The 17442-nt window shown below is 41.4% G+C and overlaps 1 protein-coding gene across 5 annotated transcripts in view; it reads left to right on the forward strand.

Annotated features, from left to right (window-relative positions):
* The window catches only part of SLC31A1 (solute carrier family 31 member 1), a 30790-nt gene extending 13807 nt beyond the window's left edge, over positions 1-16983 (forward strand). For 4 of the 5 annotated variants that reach the window (XM_082404226.1, XM_082404222.1, XM_082404223.1 and 1 more), the window contains 4 exons: positions 9845-10008; positions 10517-10589; positions 11956-12124; positions 13657-16983. In XM_082404226.1, the coding sequence (XP_082260352.1) occupies positions 9877-10008; positions 10517-10589; positions 11956-12124; positions 13657-13858 (576 nt within the window). In that variant the 5' untranslated portion in view covers positions 9845-9876 and the 3' untranslated portion in view covers positions 13859-16983. Of the gene's footprint in view, positions 1-6440; positions 6667-9844; positions 10009-10516; positions 10590-11955; positions 12125-13656 lie in introns of those variants that run through there. The other variant, XM_082404224.1, reaches the window with a different exon arrangement.
* Positions 16984-17442: the final 459 nt, after the last annotated feature.

Genomic DNA, 17442 nt, shown 5'->3' on the forward strand with positions numbered 1-17442 from the left:
GTGTTTGTTTCCTTATATTTCTGTAAGGGAAACATCCCAAGGGATGTGTTTGTGTTTTTTATGTTTTTCTCCCTGTAATTGATTTCTAATCTCATAGCTTGTGGTCAGAAAAGATGCTTGATATGATTTCAATTTTCTTAAATTTACTGAGGCTTGATTTGTGACCCAAGATGTGATCTATCCTGGAGAATGTTCCATGCGCACTTGAGAAGAAAGTGTAATCTGCTGTTTCTGGATGGAATGTCCTATAAATATCAATTAAATCTATCTGGTCTATAGTGTCATTTAAAGCTTGTGTTTCCTTATTAATTTTCTGTTTGGATGATCTGTCCATTGGTGTAAGTGAGGTGTTAAAGTCCCCCACTATTACTGTGTTACTGTCGATTTCCTCTTTCATAGCTGTTAGCAGTTGCCTTATGTATTGAGGTGCTCCTGTGTTGGGTGCATTTATAATTGTTATATCTTCTTCTTGGATTGATCCCTTGATCATCATGTAGTGTCCTTCCTTGTCTCTTGTAACATTCTTTATTTTAAAGTCTATTTTATCTGATATGAGTATTGCTGCTCCAGCTTTCTTTTGATTTCCATTTGCATGGAATATCTTTTTCCATCCCCTCACTTTCAGTCTGTATGTGTCCCTAGGTCTGAAGTGGGTCTCTTGTAGACAGCATATATATGGGTCTTGTTTTTGTATCCATTCAGCAAGCCTGTGTCTTTTGGTTGGAGCATTTAACCCATTCACGTTTAAGGTAATTATCAATATGTATGTTCCTATTACCATTTTCTTAATTATTATGGGTTTGTTTTTGTAGGTCCTTTCCTTCTCTTGTGTTTCCCACTTAGAGAAGTTCCTTTAGCATTTGTTGTAGAGCTGGTTTGGTGGTGCTGAATTCTCTTAGCTTTTGCTTGTCTGTAAAGCTTTTGATTTCTCTGTTGAACCTCAATGACATCCTTGCTGGGTAGAGTATTCTTGGTTGTAGGTTCTTCCCTTTCATCACTTTAAATATATTGTACCACTCCCTTCTGGCTTGCACAGTTTCTGCTGAGAAATCAGCTGTTAACCTTATGGGAGTTCCCTTGTATGTTATTTGTCGTTTTTCCCTTGTTGCTTTCAATAATTTTTCTTTGTCTTTAATTTTTGCCAATTTAATTACTATGTGTCTCGGCGTGTTTCTCTTTGGGTTTATCCTGCCTGGGACTCTGCACTTCCTGGACTTGGGTGGCTATTTCCTTTCCCATGTTAGGGAAGTTTTTGACTATAATCTCTTCAAATATTTTCTCGGGTCCTTTCTCTCTCTCTTCTCCTTCTGGGACCCCTATAATGCAAATGTTGTTGCATTTAATGTTGTCCTAGAGGTCTCTTAGGCTGTCTTCATTTCTTTTCATTCTTTTTTCTTTATTCTGTTCCGCAGTAGTGAATTCCACCATTTTGTCTTCCAGGTCATTTATCCGTTCTTCTGCCTCAGTTATTCTGCTATTGATTCCTTCTAGTGTATTTTTCATTTCAGTTATTGTATTGTTCATCTCTGTTTGTTCTTTAAAATTCTTCTAGGTGTCTGTTCTTTAATTCTTCTAGGTCTTTGTTAAACATTTCTTGCATCTTCTCGATCTTTGCCTCCATTCTTTTTCCGAGGTCCTGGATCATCTTCACTATCATTATTCTGAATTCTTTTTCTGGAAGGTTGCCTATCTCCACTTCATTTAGTTTTTCTGGGGTTTTATCTTGTTCCTTCATCTGGTACATAGCCCTCTGCCTTTTCATCTTGTCTATCTTTCTGTGAATGTGGTTTTTGTTCACAGGCTGCAGGATTGTAGTTTTTCTTCCTTCTGTTGTCTGCCGTCTGGTGGATGAGACTATCCAAGAGGCTTGTGCAAGTTTCCTGATGGGAGAGCCTGGTGATGGGTAGAGCTGGCTGTTGCTCTGGCGGGCAGAGCTCAGTAAAACTTTAATCTGTTTGTCTGCTGATGGGTGGGGCTGGGTTCCCTCCCTGTTGGTTGTTTGGCCTGAGGCAACCGAACACTGGAGCCTACCTGGGCTCTTTGGTGGGGCTAATGGCGGACTCTGGGAGGGCTCACGCCAAGGAGTACTTCCCAGAACTTCTGCTGCAGTGTCCTTGTCCTCATGGTGAGCCACAGCCACCCCTTGCCTCTGCAGGAGACCCTCCAACACTAGCAGGTAGGTCTAGTTCAGTCTCCTGTGGGGTCACTGCTCCTTCCCCTGGGTTCCGATGCGCACACTACTTTGTGTGTGCCCTCCAAGAGTGGAGTCTCTGTTTCCCCTAGTCCTGTCGAAGTCCTGCAATCAAATCCCGCTAGCCTTCAAAGTCTGATTCTGTAGGAATTCCTCCTCCCGTTGCCGGACCCCCAGGTTGGGAAGCCTGATGTGGGACTCAGAACCTTCACTCCAGTGGGTGGACTTCTGTGGTATAAGTGTTCTCCAGTTTGTGAGTCACCCACCCAGCGGTTATGAGATTTGATTTTATTGTGATTGCGCCCCTCCTACCGTCTCATTGTGGCTTCTCCTTTGTCTTTGGATGTCAGGTATCTTTTTTGGTGAGTTCCAGTGTCTTCCAGTCGATGATTGTTCAGCAGTTAGTTGTGATTCCGGTGCTCTCACGAGAGGGAGTGACGTCCTTCTACTCCGCCATCTTGAACCAATCCTCCTGTTTCTTATATTGTAGTAGCCTGGTCCATTCATGTTTGCCTGGAAGGCATAGATGATTTAGAGATTGGAAAGTGGGTATTTAAAAAATTAAGTTTGTCCTTAGCATGCTTTTTCTTGAGAATGATAGCCCTCCATTATTATATAGCTGTATAATTCTCCATGTAATCAATTCCTCCAAACAGGCTTCTCATCTCCTTCGCTCAGCCTGAGCAGCTTAATAAGGTGGAGTGGACATATGGAAAGATAAAACTTATGGTAGAAGGGGGTGACCTTGAACCAGTATTCGGAAGCAAAGCCTTTCTTCGTCTTATTCTGATTAGAATCGAATCACAGGTTTGCTTTCTGTCTTTTCTGTGGATAGTTAGAAAGAGATTCTCAGGGCAGCTCCTGAGTTATTGTCTTTTTTACTAAAATAGGTATTCTTAGCCAAGAACTTCTGTGTAAAAGAGCTACTCTCACTAATTTATAGCTGCTCTTTTATTCTTCTAAAAACTTGTCAGTCCATGGAGCATTTCTTGTTTGCCTAGATCACTGGCCATTCGTAAATGAAGGCCCTTTAAGTTTTAAGTGTAACTGTTTGAAGTAGTTTTCCCCTTTATGTCTCTGGCAGTTGGTTACTTTTGATGCATCCCATTAGTCTGATGTATGAGTAATACAGACATAGACTCTGCTTATTACTTGAATATGTAGACTGTGCATAGGTTGGTTTCTTTCCACAAAAAGTGCTTTCAAGGAATCCTGCAACTGGTTTATTATCTTTGCTATTTTTATTTCTCTTGCCTGATAAACAGTCATTTGTTCTTATGTTCCCTTAAGGTCATTATTACTGAGACCTTTTCAAGGGCAAGCATGGTAGCCAGGCTTAGATGACAAGATGGCTTTGGCCTAAAATGGCTTCTCTTATATCAAAAAGCTATATCTGGCTCTTTTCTCCGGGGACTCCCTACACTATTTGCTTACAGTAGAGCTCGTTTTGGTATCTGGTGAAGAAAGAGAAAATAATATTGAAATCTGCAAGTAATCACTAAATTAATTCTTTGCCAGGTCTATCAACATCTTTCTCCTCTCAACCCAACCACTGACACAAAGAAAAGCAAGTGAGAATTTGTTGTTGTTGTAGATGATCCCTTGGAATTATTTTTATTATCAACAAAGGCACAAAGTTAGAAGAGAAAATGGTAGCCTTAGTTTTATTGAAGGATTTTTAAAAGGATAAAATCTAAGTTTTCTTTCTTTCTTTCTTTTTTACTTTTTTGGTGGTAGTGGTAGTGATGGTGGTGGGGTTTTGGCAGTTATTCTCCAGAGTTCTGTCTTTATAAACCTGTGATTGTAGCAAGTGCCCTATCAACTCCTATCACCTGCCAAATTTAGTCTGGGGAGAACTGTGTGTGTTTGATTTTTAAGGTCTTTTCCATTTCCTTTTTTCTTATTGGCCTGACTTATCTTCTCACTACCTCTACTGCCTCATTTTACTGAACTGATACGGCAGAAGTTTGGGAGTCAAAAGTTTTTGCCAGTTCTGGCTAGAACCTGTGTAAACCTATGATTTACTCAGCCTGATACCTTTTGGAAATGAAACTGGTGTAAGTATCCTTATGATTACTGCACCTCAAGAAGGACACAGGCCAAGGAAAAGCAGCTAAAATATCCAAAGCATGGTGTGGTTATATTCAAACAATTATGACCACTTTTCTGCCAGTCAATTTGGAGTAAGAATGTGAAGCCAGGGCCTAGAGGATGAGTGGAACAACATCATAGCCATCAACGGGAAGGGTCTTCCCCATATATATTCATCAAATTGTATTTCCCTTCCCTGGGAACTACTACATTTTTTTCTAAACAACTCCAGTGTATTGGCCTGGAATGCCAAGTTATGGAGAGGCACCTAAGCCCTATTTGTTATTGCATTATATCAAAGTCTCCCCTTTATTCCTGCATCTCCTTTACCACCTCCCTCCCCCAAAGAACAACATAAGTGCAGAATTCATAAAGCCATAGGAGAATTTCAAAGTTCACCTATAGAGGCACTTGAAACAAAGCCAGAGCCATATCTCAGAATATCTGCTGGCCCCATACAGGTCATAAAAAGGTAGGATTAGTCCAGTGAAACTTGTTGCTTGATCACATGAACATAGCCCATAAGCATGAACCCCTGTTTATGGTAGTATATTATCTTTGACCTTGAATTTCCCCTATCTGTGCTTGCCAGAAGCTTGTGTCATCAATCATAAATAATGACTACAGAAAGCAGAAGAGTGACTAGACAGATTTCCCTTTGTTTAATGTTTTTACAAATCCAAAAAGGAACATGACCCTAATCATTTTTTTTAATATTTATTTATTTATTTATTTATTTATTTATTTGGTTGCGCCGGGTCCTAGTTGCGTCAGGCAGGCTCCTTAGTTGCAGCACGTGGGCTCCTTAGTTGTGGCTCACCTGCTCCTTAGTTGTGGCATGCGAACTCTTAGTTGTGGCATGCATGTGAGATCCAGTTCCCTGACCAGGGATCAAACCCGGGCCCCCTGCATTGGGAGCACAGAGTCTTATCCAGTGCGTCACCAAGGAAGTCCCGACCCTAATCATTTTAAGAATAAAAACTTTCTTCCTTATCATTGAAGTCAGGAAAGACTGGAGGCAGTCTCCAAAAGAATTATCTGAGACTCCAGATTACATCTGTCTCAGCTGGAGGAGAGGGCCCATGTGGCAGATGTATGACCACTTCTGTGTAGTCTTTTTGTGGGGTCTAATCTCCATAGTCCCTATGGATTATTGTTTCTTATTCATCATTGTGCAATACCGGCAAAATAAAAGAGAATTTGAAGTTTAGACTAAACCTGTTAGAAGTAAGGTCAGTGCTAAGACTCAGAATGGGTATCAGAATTTAGCCTTCTTGCTAATTCCCTAACTTCTGTCTATAAATTGATATTTATTTTTCTAGAGATGCTAGATTTTGCAAAGAATCTGGCCCTCTAGTTAAGCTTTACAATGCGTGTGTTGGGGGGGAGTGTTGGCAGGAACAGGGGAAACTTCTTTTTCATGATCCTCAGAAGTAGACTGAGAAGGAATTAGACCCTTGAATACAAGGAAGTTTTGAAACCTATTTTTATAAATACTGCACCATACTTATTAAATGGAGGAAAGCGGAAGGCAGAAAGAAGTGCAAAGCTATATGGCATTCAATGTAGAATGTGCCATTTCATTTTCCATATCTAATAGCATTCAGGGCAATACAAACAAGTTGGCATACAGCCAACTTCAAGTACCCAGCTGAAGATAAATGTTCCCTAAAAGCTGAATAGTGTAAAGAAATAAACTTCTCACCTATTTCGTATGAACAGATTTCCATAGAAACTCATACTTGATTTTTTTCTATAGCCAATTCCTAGACCATTTGTCTTCTATTTCCTTAAAAATCAAAGAAGTTTTCTATGCTAGAAGAAAGAGCTATTATGAACTATCCACATGTGTCGATAGTCACTTTGTGGTCTCAGGAGACAGGATAGGCAGAAAGGGGCTTGAAAGTGGTCTTGGCTGGCATACTCTGCAGGAGAGAAGCTAACAGAAAACTGACATTTGCCTAGGATTCTGTTATAAGAAATCCATTGTTGGGAATTCTCTGGCGGTCCAACGGTTAGGACTCCTTGCTTCCACTGTAGGGGGCCCAGGTTCAATCCCTGGTCAAGGAACTAAGATCCCGCAAGCCGCATGGCAGCGGCCAAAAAAAAATTAAGATAAAGGCTTTTTGTTTTTTGTTTTGTTTTGTTTTTGCTGCAGGGCATGCAGGATCTTAGTTCCCCGACCAGGGATCGCACCAGTGCCCCGTGCAGTGGAAGCACGGAATCTTAACCACTGGACCGCCGATTTAAAAAAAAAAAACAACAACAAAGAAGAAAGAAATCCATTGTCCATCGGCAATGAAAGGAAATAGATTCTATTCCTGCTCTATTTCCTAGTATATTTCAATGTGAAATGTGTCCTACAAGATGACACTTCAAAATAGGTGCATACTTTGAAAGGCATTCTTGAGATTCAGGCATATGAATTACTGGGTCACTGATATGTCTGAAGAGATATGATTACGGGTCTTCACTGAGCAGGTGTCTCTGACTGGTAATGAGGTGCCTGAACAATTAGGAACCTTGGGTCTTCAAAAAAACCTGTTGATGGGAAGACTCTATAAAAGTTTATCAGGGAAATCAAGGGTACAAATCTTAAGTAGTTTCTGGTGCTATGTTCTTGCTTTTTAAATTGGCCTTTGCGTTTCATCTTATGCCTCAAAACGAAAATTATGACTGTTCAGTTTCCCCTTCTAGCTTTTAGCCTTGAAGCTCCATGAGGAAAGAGTCTATGTCTGGTTCATCTCTGTATGTCCCTCAGTCTCTTACACCAAAAGGCACTCCACCAATATTCACTGAATCAAAGGCCAGGATTCATGTTGATAACATGAAATGAAATTATCCTTTATGGTTTTCTTATGATATAATCATTTTCTAGACCCTTATTAGAAGAGAACAAAATTTGTAACTTCTACTCTTTATGAGGATGTGCTATCAATTTTCTTGGCAGGCAAAAGGCTTTTCATTCTTATTTCACTTCATTTGCTTGGTTCAACATCATAATTTATGATCACTCAGATACCACTGATCTCTCCATCCTACTATGTTTCTTTTTTTTTTTTTTTTAGAAATTCACGTTCTTTTATTATTTATTTATTTATTTATGACTGTGTTGAGTCTTCGTTTCTGTGCGAGGGCTTTCTCTAGTTGCGGCAAGTGGGGACCACTCTTCATCGTGGTGCGTGGGCCTCTCACCATCGCGGCCTCTCTTGTTGCGGAGCACAGGCTCCAGACGCGCAGGCTCAGTAATTGTGGCTCATGGGCCCAGTTGCTCCGTGGCATGTGGGATCTTCCCAGACCAGGGCTCGAACCCGTGTCCCCTGCATTGGCAGGCAGATTCTCAACCACTGCGCCACCAGGGAAGCCCCCTACTATGTTTCTTTATCTGAAAACTGCTGTCCTCTTACCATTTGTTCCATCATTGAAACTTTTTGTGTGCTCTCACTTGTTGATTATTTTTGTGTGTATTCTTTTTTTTTTGCTGTTCGCTATAAGACCTTTGTGGACAAAAATCTTATGATGTCTCTCTTTGTACCTCCAATCTAGTCCCTTTATGGCAATGGTATTAATGATACCAGCTTGTCCAGCTCCCCAATTATGAAGTAATAAAGTATCTGGCATGAAAGTTATTTAAATTCAGAGTTGAATTTTGATTATCGGTAACTGATGCTTTGCCTTTTCCTTTGCTGGAAATAAGAACCTATTTTTTTTAATTAATTAATTTATTTATATGTTGGCTGCATTGGGTCTTTGTTGCTGCGCATGGGCTTTCTTTTTAGTTGCAGGGAGTGCGGGCTTCTCATTGCGGTGGCTTCTCTCATTGCTGAGCACTGGCTCTAGGCACGCAGGCTTCACAACTAGGCACGCCACAACTTCAGTAGTTGTGGCACTCGGGCTCAGTAGTTGTGGCTCGTGGGCTCTAGAGCACAGGCTCAGTGGTTGTGGCGCACGGGCTTAGTTGCTCTGCGGCATGTGGGATCTTCCCGGACCGGGGCTCGAACCCATGTCCCCTGCATTGGCAGGCGGATTCTTAACCACTGCACCACCAGGGAAGTCCCAATTAAGAACCTATTTTTTAAGCTTGCTGTCAGAGAATCATAGGATAGGAGTTGAAGAGGGGAAAATAGATGGCTGAATATTTGTGCTTTTGATTAGACATCCAAGACTCCCTGAATCTGTATAAATTTCCTATCTAAAGTATGCCTTTTTTCAACCTCTTAGTAATACTACCATATTACCCTGTTTCTTTCCATCACAGCACTAATCGCCCCATGAAAGTGTTCTGTTTACTTTATTGTTTCTCCATCCTGTACCGTGTTTGTCTTATTCACTGTTGAATTACTGGCACTTAGCTCAGAGTTTGGTGCCTGTAAGAGCTTGATAATAAGAGGCACACTTAGGCTCATGAACATGAATACCTACTTGGAATTTCTAAAGCATTCTTTCCTCCACAAACTGGAGTTGAGGGACACTAAGAGAATCCACCAACACCTCCCTCGCCACCTTCCTCAACTCCCCACTCCCCACCCCAGCTACAGGAGTTTTTGCTCCTTGGATTATGTCTCAGATGGACTTTTGCAGTAAAATAGTGAAGTGGTAGTAAAGACACAAGACTGAATGTGCAGGTTGTCTAGACTTAATTTAATAGCGAATATCCAATTTATACCTTGTTTTCAGTGTTCTCAGCTCTAATGCCCTGCTGGGATTGATACTGTATCTAAATTCAGAGCACACTGCTTGCCTAGGGCAGCAATAGACCTTTTCTTCTAATTTAAATTAGCTGAAGGCTGGTTGTCCTATATGTGAAAATGTATTCTTAATATCCTGATTGAACACAGGCCATCCAATTAGGTGAATTATCTTGAAATACTTGCTTTTTATCTACTGACATTTATGATTAGAAAAGCAGTTAAATTTCATTAATGGCATCAATTTGTCCATTATTACAAATTGTTTCCTGCAACCCGAAGAAGATACTTTTCTTCTCCTTATCTCATATTTAAATTTGAATATACATTGAACATATCTAGTAAAGGAACAATTCTGCAGAATAAGAGTTAGGTTTCTGATAATGTATAACTGATTCACTTTGCTGTACAGCAGAAACTAACACAACATTGTAAAGCAACTATACTCCAATAAAAATTAATGTAAAAAAAAAAGAGTTAGGTTTCTGAAACCCTACGTGCAAATCCCTTTTGCCGCAGTCTCCAGAGGTGATCCCTATTAGTACAGTTACTTCTCTTTCCATCTGTAGATTATAAAAAATAATTCTGAGTAAAGATGCTAGGAGAGCATGTATTCACTGGCTGAAATCCCACATAGACAAAGTATTTATCAAGAATCAAGATTTGGGGACTTCCCTGGTGGTCCAGTGGTTAGGACTCCGTGCTTCCACTGCAGGGGGCACAGGTTCGATCCCTGGTCAGGCAACTAAGATCCTGCATGCCGTGTGGCTTGGCCAAAAAAAGAAAAAGGACAAGATAAAACATCATGAAGATTTTTTTTAAAAATCAAGATTTTGTATTTTTAATTATTATATATAATTCTTTTTCTTAAAAGAATCTTCTGCTGACTCAACTTTTCCCGGAAAAATGGGCCATTTCCACCACATGGGGATGAGCATGGGGATGAGCAGTGGGGACGACAACAGTACCATGGCACCTTCTCACCATCACCCAACCTCTTCAGCCTCCCACTCACATGATCACATGATGATGATGATGGTAAGTGCCACAGGAGAGGCAGCCCAGGCCCTTTCCCACCCACTTGGGGAATAGAAATAATCGAACTTTAGGACTGGAAGATGATTATCTTTAAAGATCAACTTACCAATGAGAAAAAACTAAGGTAGACTTAGAGAAGTCAAGTGATTTGCCCAAGATTATGTGGCAGGTTAGTTTCAGAGCCACACCAGAACCAAGATTTCTATGGTTCTTTCTTCAGTTTTCCTTTCTGTCAAAATTGACCTTTTTCTGGATTAAGTTCTGGTCTTTCACACTTTGTGTAGAAAAGAGAAAAAGACAAACGTTGATGGTGGGGACAAAGGAGAGTACATGTGGAGAAGTGCCTGTGGTAATACTATTACTATAATGAGGGAGAAAGCCTCCCACTTCAGTGAATGCCTCTTATTACCCAGAACTGCTACTTTTAAATGTTCTAAGCTTCTTGACCTGAAATTCTCATGTAGAAGCTTCAATTGTTTCTAATTGACACGTTTTGGTTTCCTGGCAGCCTATGACCTTCTACTTTGGCTTTAAGAACGTTGAACTATTGTTCTCTGGTTTGGTGATCAATACAGCTGGAGGTGAGTAAGCCATCAGGTTTTGTTTGAAGGTGACACTCACATGAGAGACAGTGACAAAGAATCTGGAAACCCAACACCTCTTCCTGCCATAATTACTGAGTCATTATGGTTATGATCGTAATCACCTTGCTTCCTATTTCCTACCTGGAAGGTAAGGATACACGGTGCTTATTTTGGTCCTACAGTAAACCTCCCTTAAATAGCATGTGTATGTTTTAGAATTTCTGAAACATAATTTAGATACCAGTAGGAGTCTTTTGCAGACCATTTCCTTTCATCTTTTTCCAGAGTGTTTCCTTGTTTGATATATTATTGATCTTGGATATAAGACTACAGTCGAAGTTCAAATGACATAAAAAGCATTATATATATACATACCACAAAATAACCCTAGCTTGAAAACTATTAATCAAGTACAATCCTTCCAGTTTACAGATAAATTAAGCTTCAGATAGTGAAATGATTAGCCCTAAATCACATAAACTTAGTATGTCAGAGCTAGGACAGGGACCTAGGGCTTCTATTCCTGCCTAATCCAGTGCTCTTTCCAGCTTACCAAACTGGTATACATCATTCCCGACTCTTGGCCCATCTTAGGGGCAGTCCTAGTTTTGGGGTAGCTAATCGCCCATTTTTTGTATGTCTATAATGTTGAGTTGGTGTGCCTTAAATCAAATTGCACAAGTTCAGTAGTCAGGTGGACCACTTTAGGTACAAGATAAATCTTTGGACCCACAAAATCTATTTGTTTTGGGAAGAAGGGAAGCATTTAATTCAGGTAGTATGTTAAATCAGTTTTGACTACATTCATATTACCAATGCTTCACAGTGTGAAAGACTTAGATTGAAATGCCCATTCAAGAAATTGTCAGCACTTTAAAATAAGTTGTTTTATTCCTCTTTTGCGTATTCTACATTGTGTGTTTCAGTGTGACAAGGTAATTTAATGACATCAAGCAGCCAGACCAAAAGGTTATTGTTGTTCATTTTTTTGTATCTTAATCAGAAAATGAGTATGATCTGCAGTGGAGGCAGTAGTCCTCACTAATACCATCTTAGTTCTTCTCTTCCATCTGTATGATTGAAGAGGTAACAATATAACATACTCTGAAATTAAGAGTAGAGAGTAGCGGTTTTTCAAAATCCCCTGGCAGTCCAGTGGTTAGGACTCGGTGCTTTCACTGCCGTGGGCCCAGTTTCAATCCCTGGTCGGGGAACTAAGACCCCGCAAGCCAAGTGGCATAACCCAAAAAAAAAAAAAAAAAAGAGTAGCAGTTTTTCTCTGTTGTCTTTCTAGCTTGGAGAGCACACCAGCTAATGATTTTGCATGTTTGACATTACCGCCATCTTTTCCCTCCCTACTTAGAAATGGCTGGAGCTTTTGTGGCCGTGTTTTTACTAGCCATGTTCTACGAAGGACTCAAGATAGCCCGAGAGGGTCTCCTGCGCAAGTCACAAGTCAGCATTCGGTACAATTCCATGCCTGTCCCAGGACCAAATGGAACCATCCTTATGGAGACCCACAAAACTGTTGGGTAAGAAGATTGAACAGATCCAGATGGAAGTTCTAGAGAGCTGAATTAGCTAAATAGGAAAGCAGCTATTTTATTAGCAACAGCCCTCTTCTTGAGTTAATGATTCTATATGACCTTGATCAAAACTGTTTTTGGAGGCTTGGGGTTGTGGGTCATTAGCAGGCCAAAAGAGGAATGATAGGAACCCTTCTGCTAATATGAACATTTATTCCAAATTTTAAGTATTGGTCACTTTAGAAGAAGGAAAAGAATCCATATTTTAACATATTAGCCAAAATAATAGTAAACAAATTAAGAAATTTCAGGTCAGGGTATAGAATGGCAGAATCCAATTCATTCCTTTCTATAAAAAGTTGTATCTGCCCAGCTCTAGTCTCATTTTGTTACAATGTAAGACTGTACTAATGCCTGTATTCCACCTAAGAAAGTATATGGATGACCATTTGTTTTTCCCACAGATTGGCAAATGCTTAAGATTTAGTTAGAATAGAAATGTAGGTCTTAAAGCTAAACTGGAATTCAAGGAATCCTATAGACCAATGTCCTGCTCTCAAGTAAGCACAATATTATTTATTCCAATTGTACCAGTGATTGGGCTTATTGAGGGCCAAACATTGTGACTTAACTAAGGTGAGAGAACTAGTAAGTGACAAAGGGGATCAACAGCCAGGTCTCCTGATCCCTAATTAAAAACTTTCTACTGTACCACCCAACCCTCAATTCTATTTCCAATTTTGTTTTTTTGGCTGCGTTGGGTCTTCGTTGCTCCACGCTGGCTTTCTCTAGTTGCGGTGAGCAGGGGCTACTCTTTGTTGCGGTGTGTGGGCTTCTCATTGCAGAGGCTTCTCTTGTTGCGGAGCACGGGCTCTAGGCGCACGGGTTTCAGTAGTTGCAGCACGCGGGCTCAGTAGTTGCAGCACACAGGGCCTAGAGCATGCAGGCTCCAGTAGTTGTGGCGTGCAGGCTCAGTAGTTGCAGCACACAGGGCCTAGAGCATGCAGGCTCAGTAGTTGCAGCACACTTAGTTGCTCCACGGCATGTGGGATCTTCCTGGACCAGGGCTCGAACCCGTGTCCCCTACACTGGCAGGTGGATTCTTAACCACTGCGCCACCAGGGAAGTCCTCTATTTCCAATTTTTTAGAGTATGAACTCTGCAAAGGTGGAAAGCCTGAGAAAGTTCAGGCAAATTAGTATGGGAGGGTGTGGGTCATCCCTTTCGGTATCCAAGGTGGAGGTAAGTCAGCTTACTCCTCCTTCCTCTCCCCTCCTCCTGAAGAGCATTCCTCCTGCTGCCATATAATCATATCTGGCCGATGCTTATTAACCTCACAACCCTATCATGTTTCATTTCCAAGGACAATAAACAACCTGCAGAGACACAAGTACCCGTGAGTTGCAAGGGTGGCTGTGAGAGAGTCCAGCTCAAGCTGAGCTCATGACTACAACTGTTGCCCCTTTCTCCTGATCTGCATGCAGAGCTGCCTGAACACTCCTGGGGCCCTGACTGTTGTGTCCCTGTTTACTCTCCAGGCAACAGATGCTGAGCTTTCCTCACCTTCTGCAAACAGTGCTGCACATCATCCAGGTGGTCATCAGCTACTTCCTCATGCTCATCTTCATGACCTACAACGGGTACCTCTGCATTGCTGTAGCGGCAGGGGCTGGCATGGGGTACTTTCTCTTCAGCTGGAAGAAGGCAGTAGTAGTGGACATCACAGAACATTGCCATTAACGTCTAACTCTATGGTGTGGCCTTATCGATTGCAGTGGAAAGCAGTTCAAGACTGGAAGACAGGCCAATCTTGTCTTCTTGCTCCTTATCTCCTTACACACACACACACACACACACACACACACACGCCTGCTCAACAGAGGTTTAGCTTACAGTCTCTGAGCTAAAGTGGTAACCTCCCTGCCTTTTTTCCCTAATGAGCTGAGTTTCCCATTTCTCTTGAGATGAAGCCACCCATGAGATGTCCTCTCCTCCCCCATTGTCTTAGATCCAAGTTATATGTTCTTATCTAATCCAGGTAGCTTTCTGTTCGATGGCTTGATCACCTGCTTCCTTTTTTAGTCTTCTGTTCTTATTTTTTTTTAACATTTTGCGAATTTGGTGGGTTTTTCCTGAGTCAGTGATGGAAATGGATTAACTTTAGCCAGGATTGATGGCAGGTGAGGAAAAGTCTTGCCCAGCTAAGCCCAGAACCCAAACTTAACATTTAAAAATATGTTCTAGTCTTTGGACTCAATGAGTGGGAGACAGATTGTGCCTTTCCCTAGGTGTGACATGTTGCACTGAAATCTCTGTAGTGGGTAGAGAGGTGGTTTGAGACTGTATAAATACAGGCCCAGACCTTGCAGAGTGTGCATTCTTGGGGGGGCTGACTCATCAACTTGTGTTCCCACTTAACATTTTGATTAGAATGAACCTGTCAATCAAAAAAAAAAAGATGACAATCAATTTGAGAAAATAGGTATTTTAAAATGAAACCATTGACATTTTACTTTGACTTGGTACCTTCGTATGTCACAGCTGAAGTAAGAGTTTAAATAATTTTCTCCCATTATTGTTTTCATGTGTCTGCCTCTAAACCAGTGGTTTTCAAACTTTAGTATGCATCAGAATCACCTGGAGAGCTTGTTAAAGCCCTGATTGCTGGGCCTCGACCCAGAGCCCCCAAATTGGTAGTTTTAACAAGCTCCCAGGTGATGCTCCTACTGATGATCAGGGGACCACACTTTGAGCATCTCTGCTTTAAACTGAGGGAGTATCGCCTGGTGGGTGAGCTACCTGGTACTGGGCACAGGAATTTGACTTGCTATTAGTTGGTGGTGTTTCTGGGCTTAACTCATGTACTAAATGCTGCTGGTCAATACTTAATCATTCCACAAACATTTATTCAGCCCCAACTGTGTTTTTGTGCCCAGGCACACAAGCACAAAGGGCTGTAGCCAAAGTAACTTTTATTAGCATGTATGAAATCACTAGTCCTTATTCTTAAAGATCTGTAATTTCTTGGAAGTGGCTTGAAGGTTGAGAATCTTTGATCTGCAATGTAAATCAGCCAGTCGTGGGTTGGAAGGGCAAAAGCCCAGCCCTCTCTTTGGAGAGGCCTAGGGTGTGGTCGGCTGATGGGCCGACATCCATGCCCACACCAGCCAGATCCTCACTCTCTGCATGACCATCTTTGTTACTTTCGGGGGGACTTAATTAGATCACAAGTGGCCAAAAATACTTTCCTCAGTAAGAATCACATTGGATTTTTATTCTGTTGTTAGTCTACGCCGCAGTCTTGTTCCCAGTCCAACCTACCTCTGTAAAGTGACTCTTCTTGTGCTGGTCTATTAAATCCTGCCCTCCTTGGTGCTAGACTCCAGTTGTGCCTCAGGGCAGGAGAGACAAAACACAGCTATCCTGTTGGCCTCTTGTGGTTTTGAAGTTTGTACTTTCTCTGTTGGGGCCAGTTAAATACTGGAGGGCGAGAAATGTGTACTTCCGTGGCTTTGAACCAAGAGAGGGTTATGAGCTTACTGGATCGAGGTTAAAATCTAAGAACCAACATTTAGAGTTTTATGTTTTTCTCTCATTCCAACCCCTTGTAGTGCTGATACTTAGCGTAAGTAAAGGGAATGACAGGTACTGATAAAAATCCAACATTAAGGTACAAATAGCCTGTTATTGCCTCAGAAGCCAAGGAATAATAAAACCCTGAGAAATCAATGTTTAGTAGTGACCCGGGTACTCTCTAGAAATCTTGACATGATCTGTTATAAAATACCCTTTCAGGAACAGGACCTTATCAGTAAGGTAAGAAAAATCAAGGCCAGTTTAGACAAAATGCTGTGAATTTCAAACTCTCAGAGAGAAACATCAGTTTGGGACAAGTCTTCGGGTATTCAAGATAGAGTCTCATGAAAAACCTGAATTCTAGCGATCTTGAGCTAGGTTGCCAAAGGAAGAAACTAGCGAGGAAAAAAAAAAAGTAACGCTTAAATTCTATCTTTCTTGAGCTCTTGGATTGTGATAATATAATGATCTTGTTGACTTTCATTTCTGTAACCCTGTTCGTTTAGAATTCAGTGCCTGACTTCTTTGTTCCTTTTGAATCCAAGTTCCTCTTCCTCCTGTTCACAACTATTAGAAGCTGTATCCCCATATCTTTGGCCCCTTATTCTGCTCTCCTTTTCCCTTTCTTTCAGTCTTTTATCCCATGTGTCTGGTTTATTAAATCTCCCTCACCCTCCTGATGCAGTGGATAATGCTGTGCAGTAGATGTGGATATAGATACCAACCAGAAGTTGTAAAACTTGATAGAGACCCTAAGCACACTTTGAGGAGCAACTGTCCCACTGGAATTTCTATAAGGCTGAGTAAGGGGCTACCTGGTACCATCCACAAAGTTACAACATCTTAGGTGCCGTCTCCAATCTATGCTGGAAGAACACTCAGCCCCACACTGCCCACAAACAGAGTCCTCTCTGTGCACCAGGGAATTAGAGATGAAGGTTTCTTCACTACTTCTATGGTGGGGTTGTCTGGAATTCCCTTTTAGGCTGTGGGGTACTGGTTTTGGGTTCTAGCCACAGGGGTTCCTTGTAGAAGCTGGAAAGGGAGTTAGCAGGGAGTACACTTTCATGTCATTTAATGTTGATCCTGCCCTCTCCAGCTGCTTCCTTCAGAAGATACACCTAAAGATACAGAGTCTGCATTTCATATAATGCCTTAATCATTGGGTCTACAATTAATGTTGACTGTTTTAGATTGTAAGCTCCTGGAGGGCAGTATTGCTGTAGTAGGAATGTTTTAACAGTGTCATGTGCAAAAGAACAAATAAATATTTTGATTTTGTGATTCTATGCCTGTCTTCTACCCAGAGTGATATCAGAATAAGTGGTCTCATCATTGTCCACAGGGAGTCTGGTCATTATCATCGGTTTTTAAGATGTCCATCTTTTAGGTGGCGTGATCCCTTTATGTTTTCATCTCACTCTCCTCCTTCTCTCCTACTTTACATGACAAGCCTTGTACATGCCAGAAGATCTACATGACCTTTTGCACAGGAGACAGGGTCTTCATGAAGCTGCAGTATCTCAGTATACCAAGGGTTCCTGCATTTAAAAGCGAACTTGTCATATCATAATCGCTTCCCTGTGTTTATGCTGTCAGGCGAGAGGCTAGGAGTTGGCCCTGCCTGTCCGCTTTGTGCCAGAATGGTGGTGTTTTGTGCCTTTCCTGTTGGCCCCCAGATGGGCATCTTGCCATTCAGCACCACTTCTAGACTGTAGTGTGACGAGCATGGGCTTTGGAGTCAGGTA

Source organism: Balaenoptera borealis (assembly GCF_965194805.1).
Source record: "Balaenoptera borealis genome assembly, chromosome: 8".
NCBI lineage: Eukaryota > Metazoa > Chordata > Mammalia > Artiodactyla > Balaenopteridae > Balaenoptera > Balaenoptera borealis.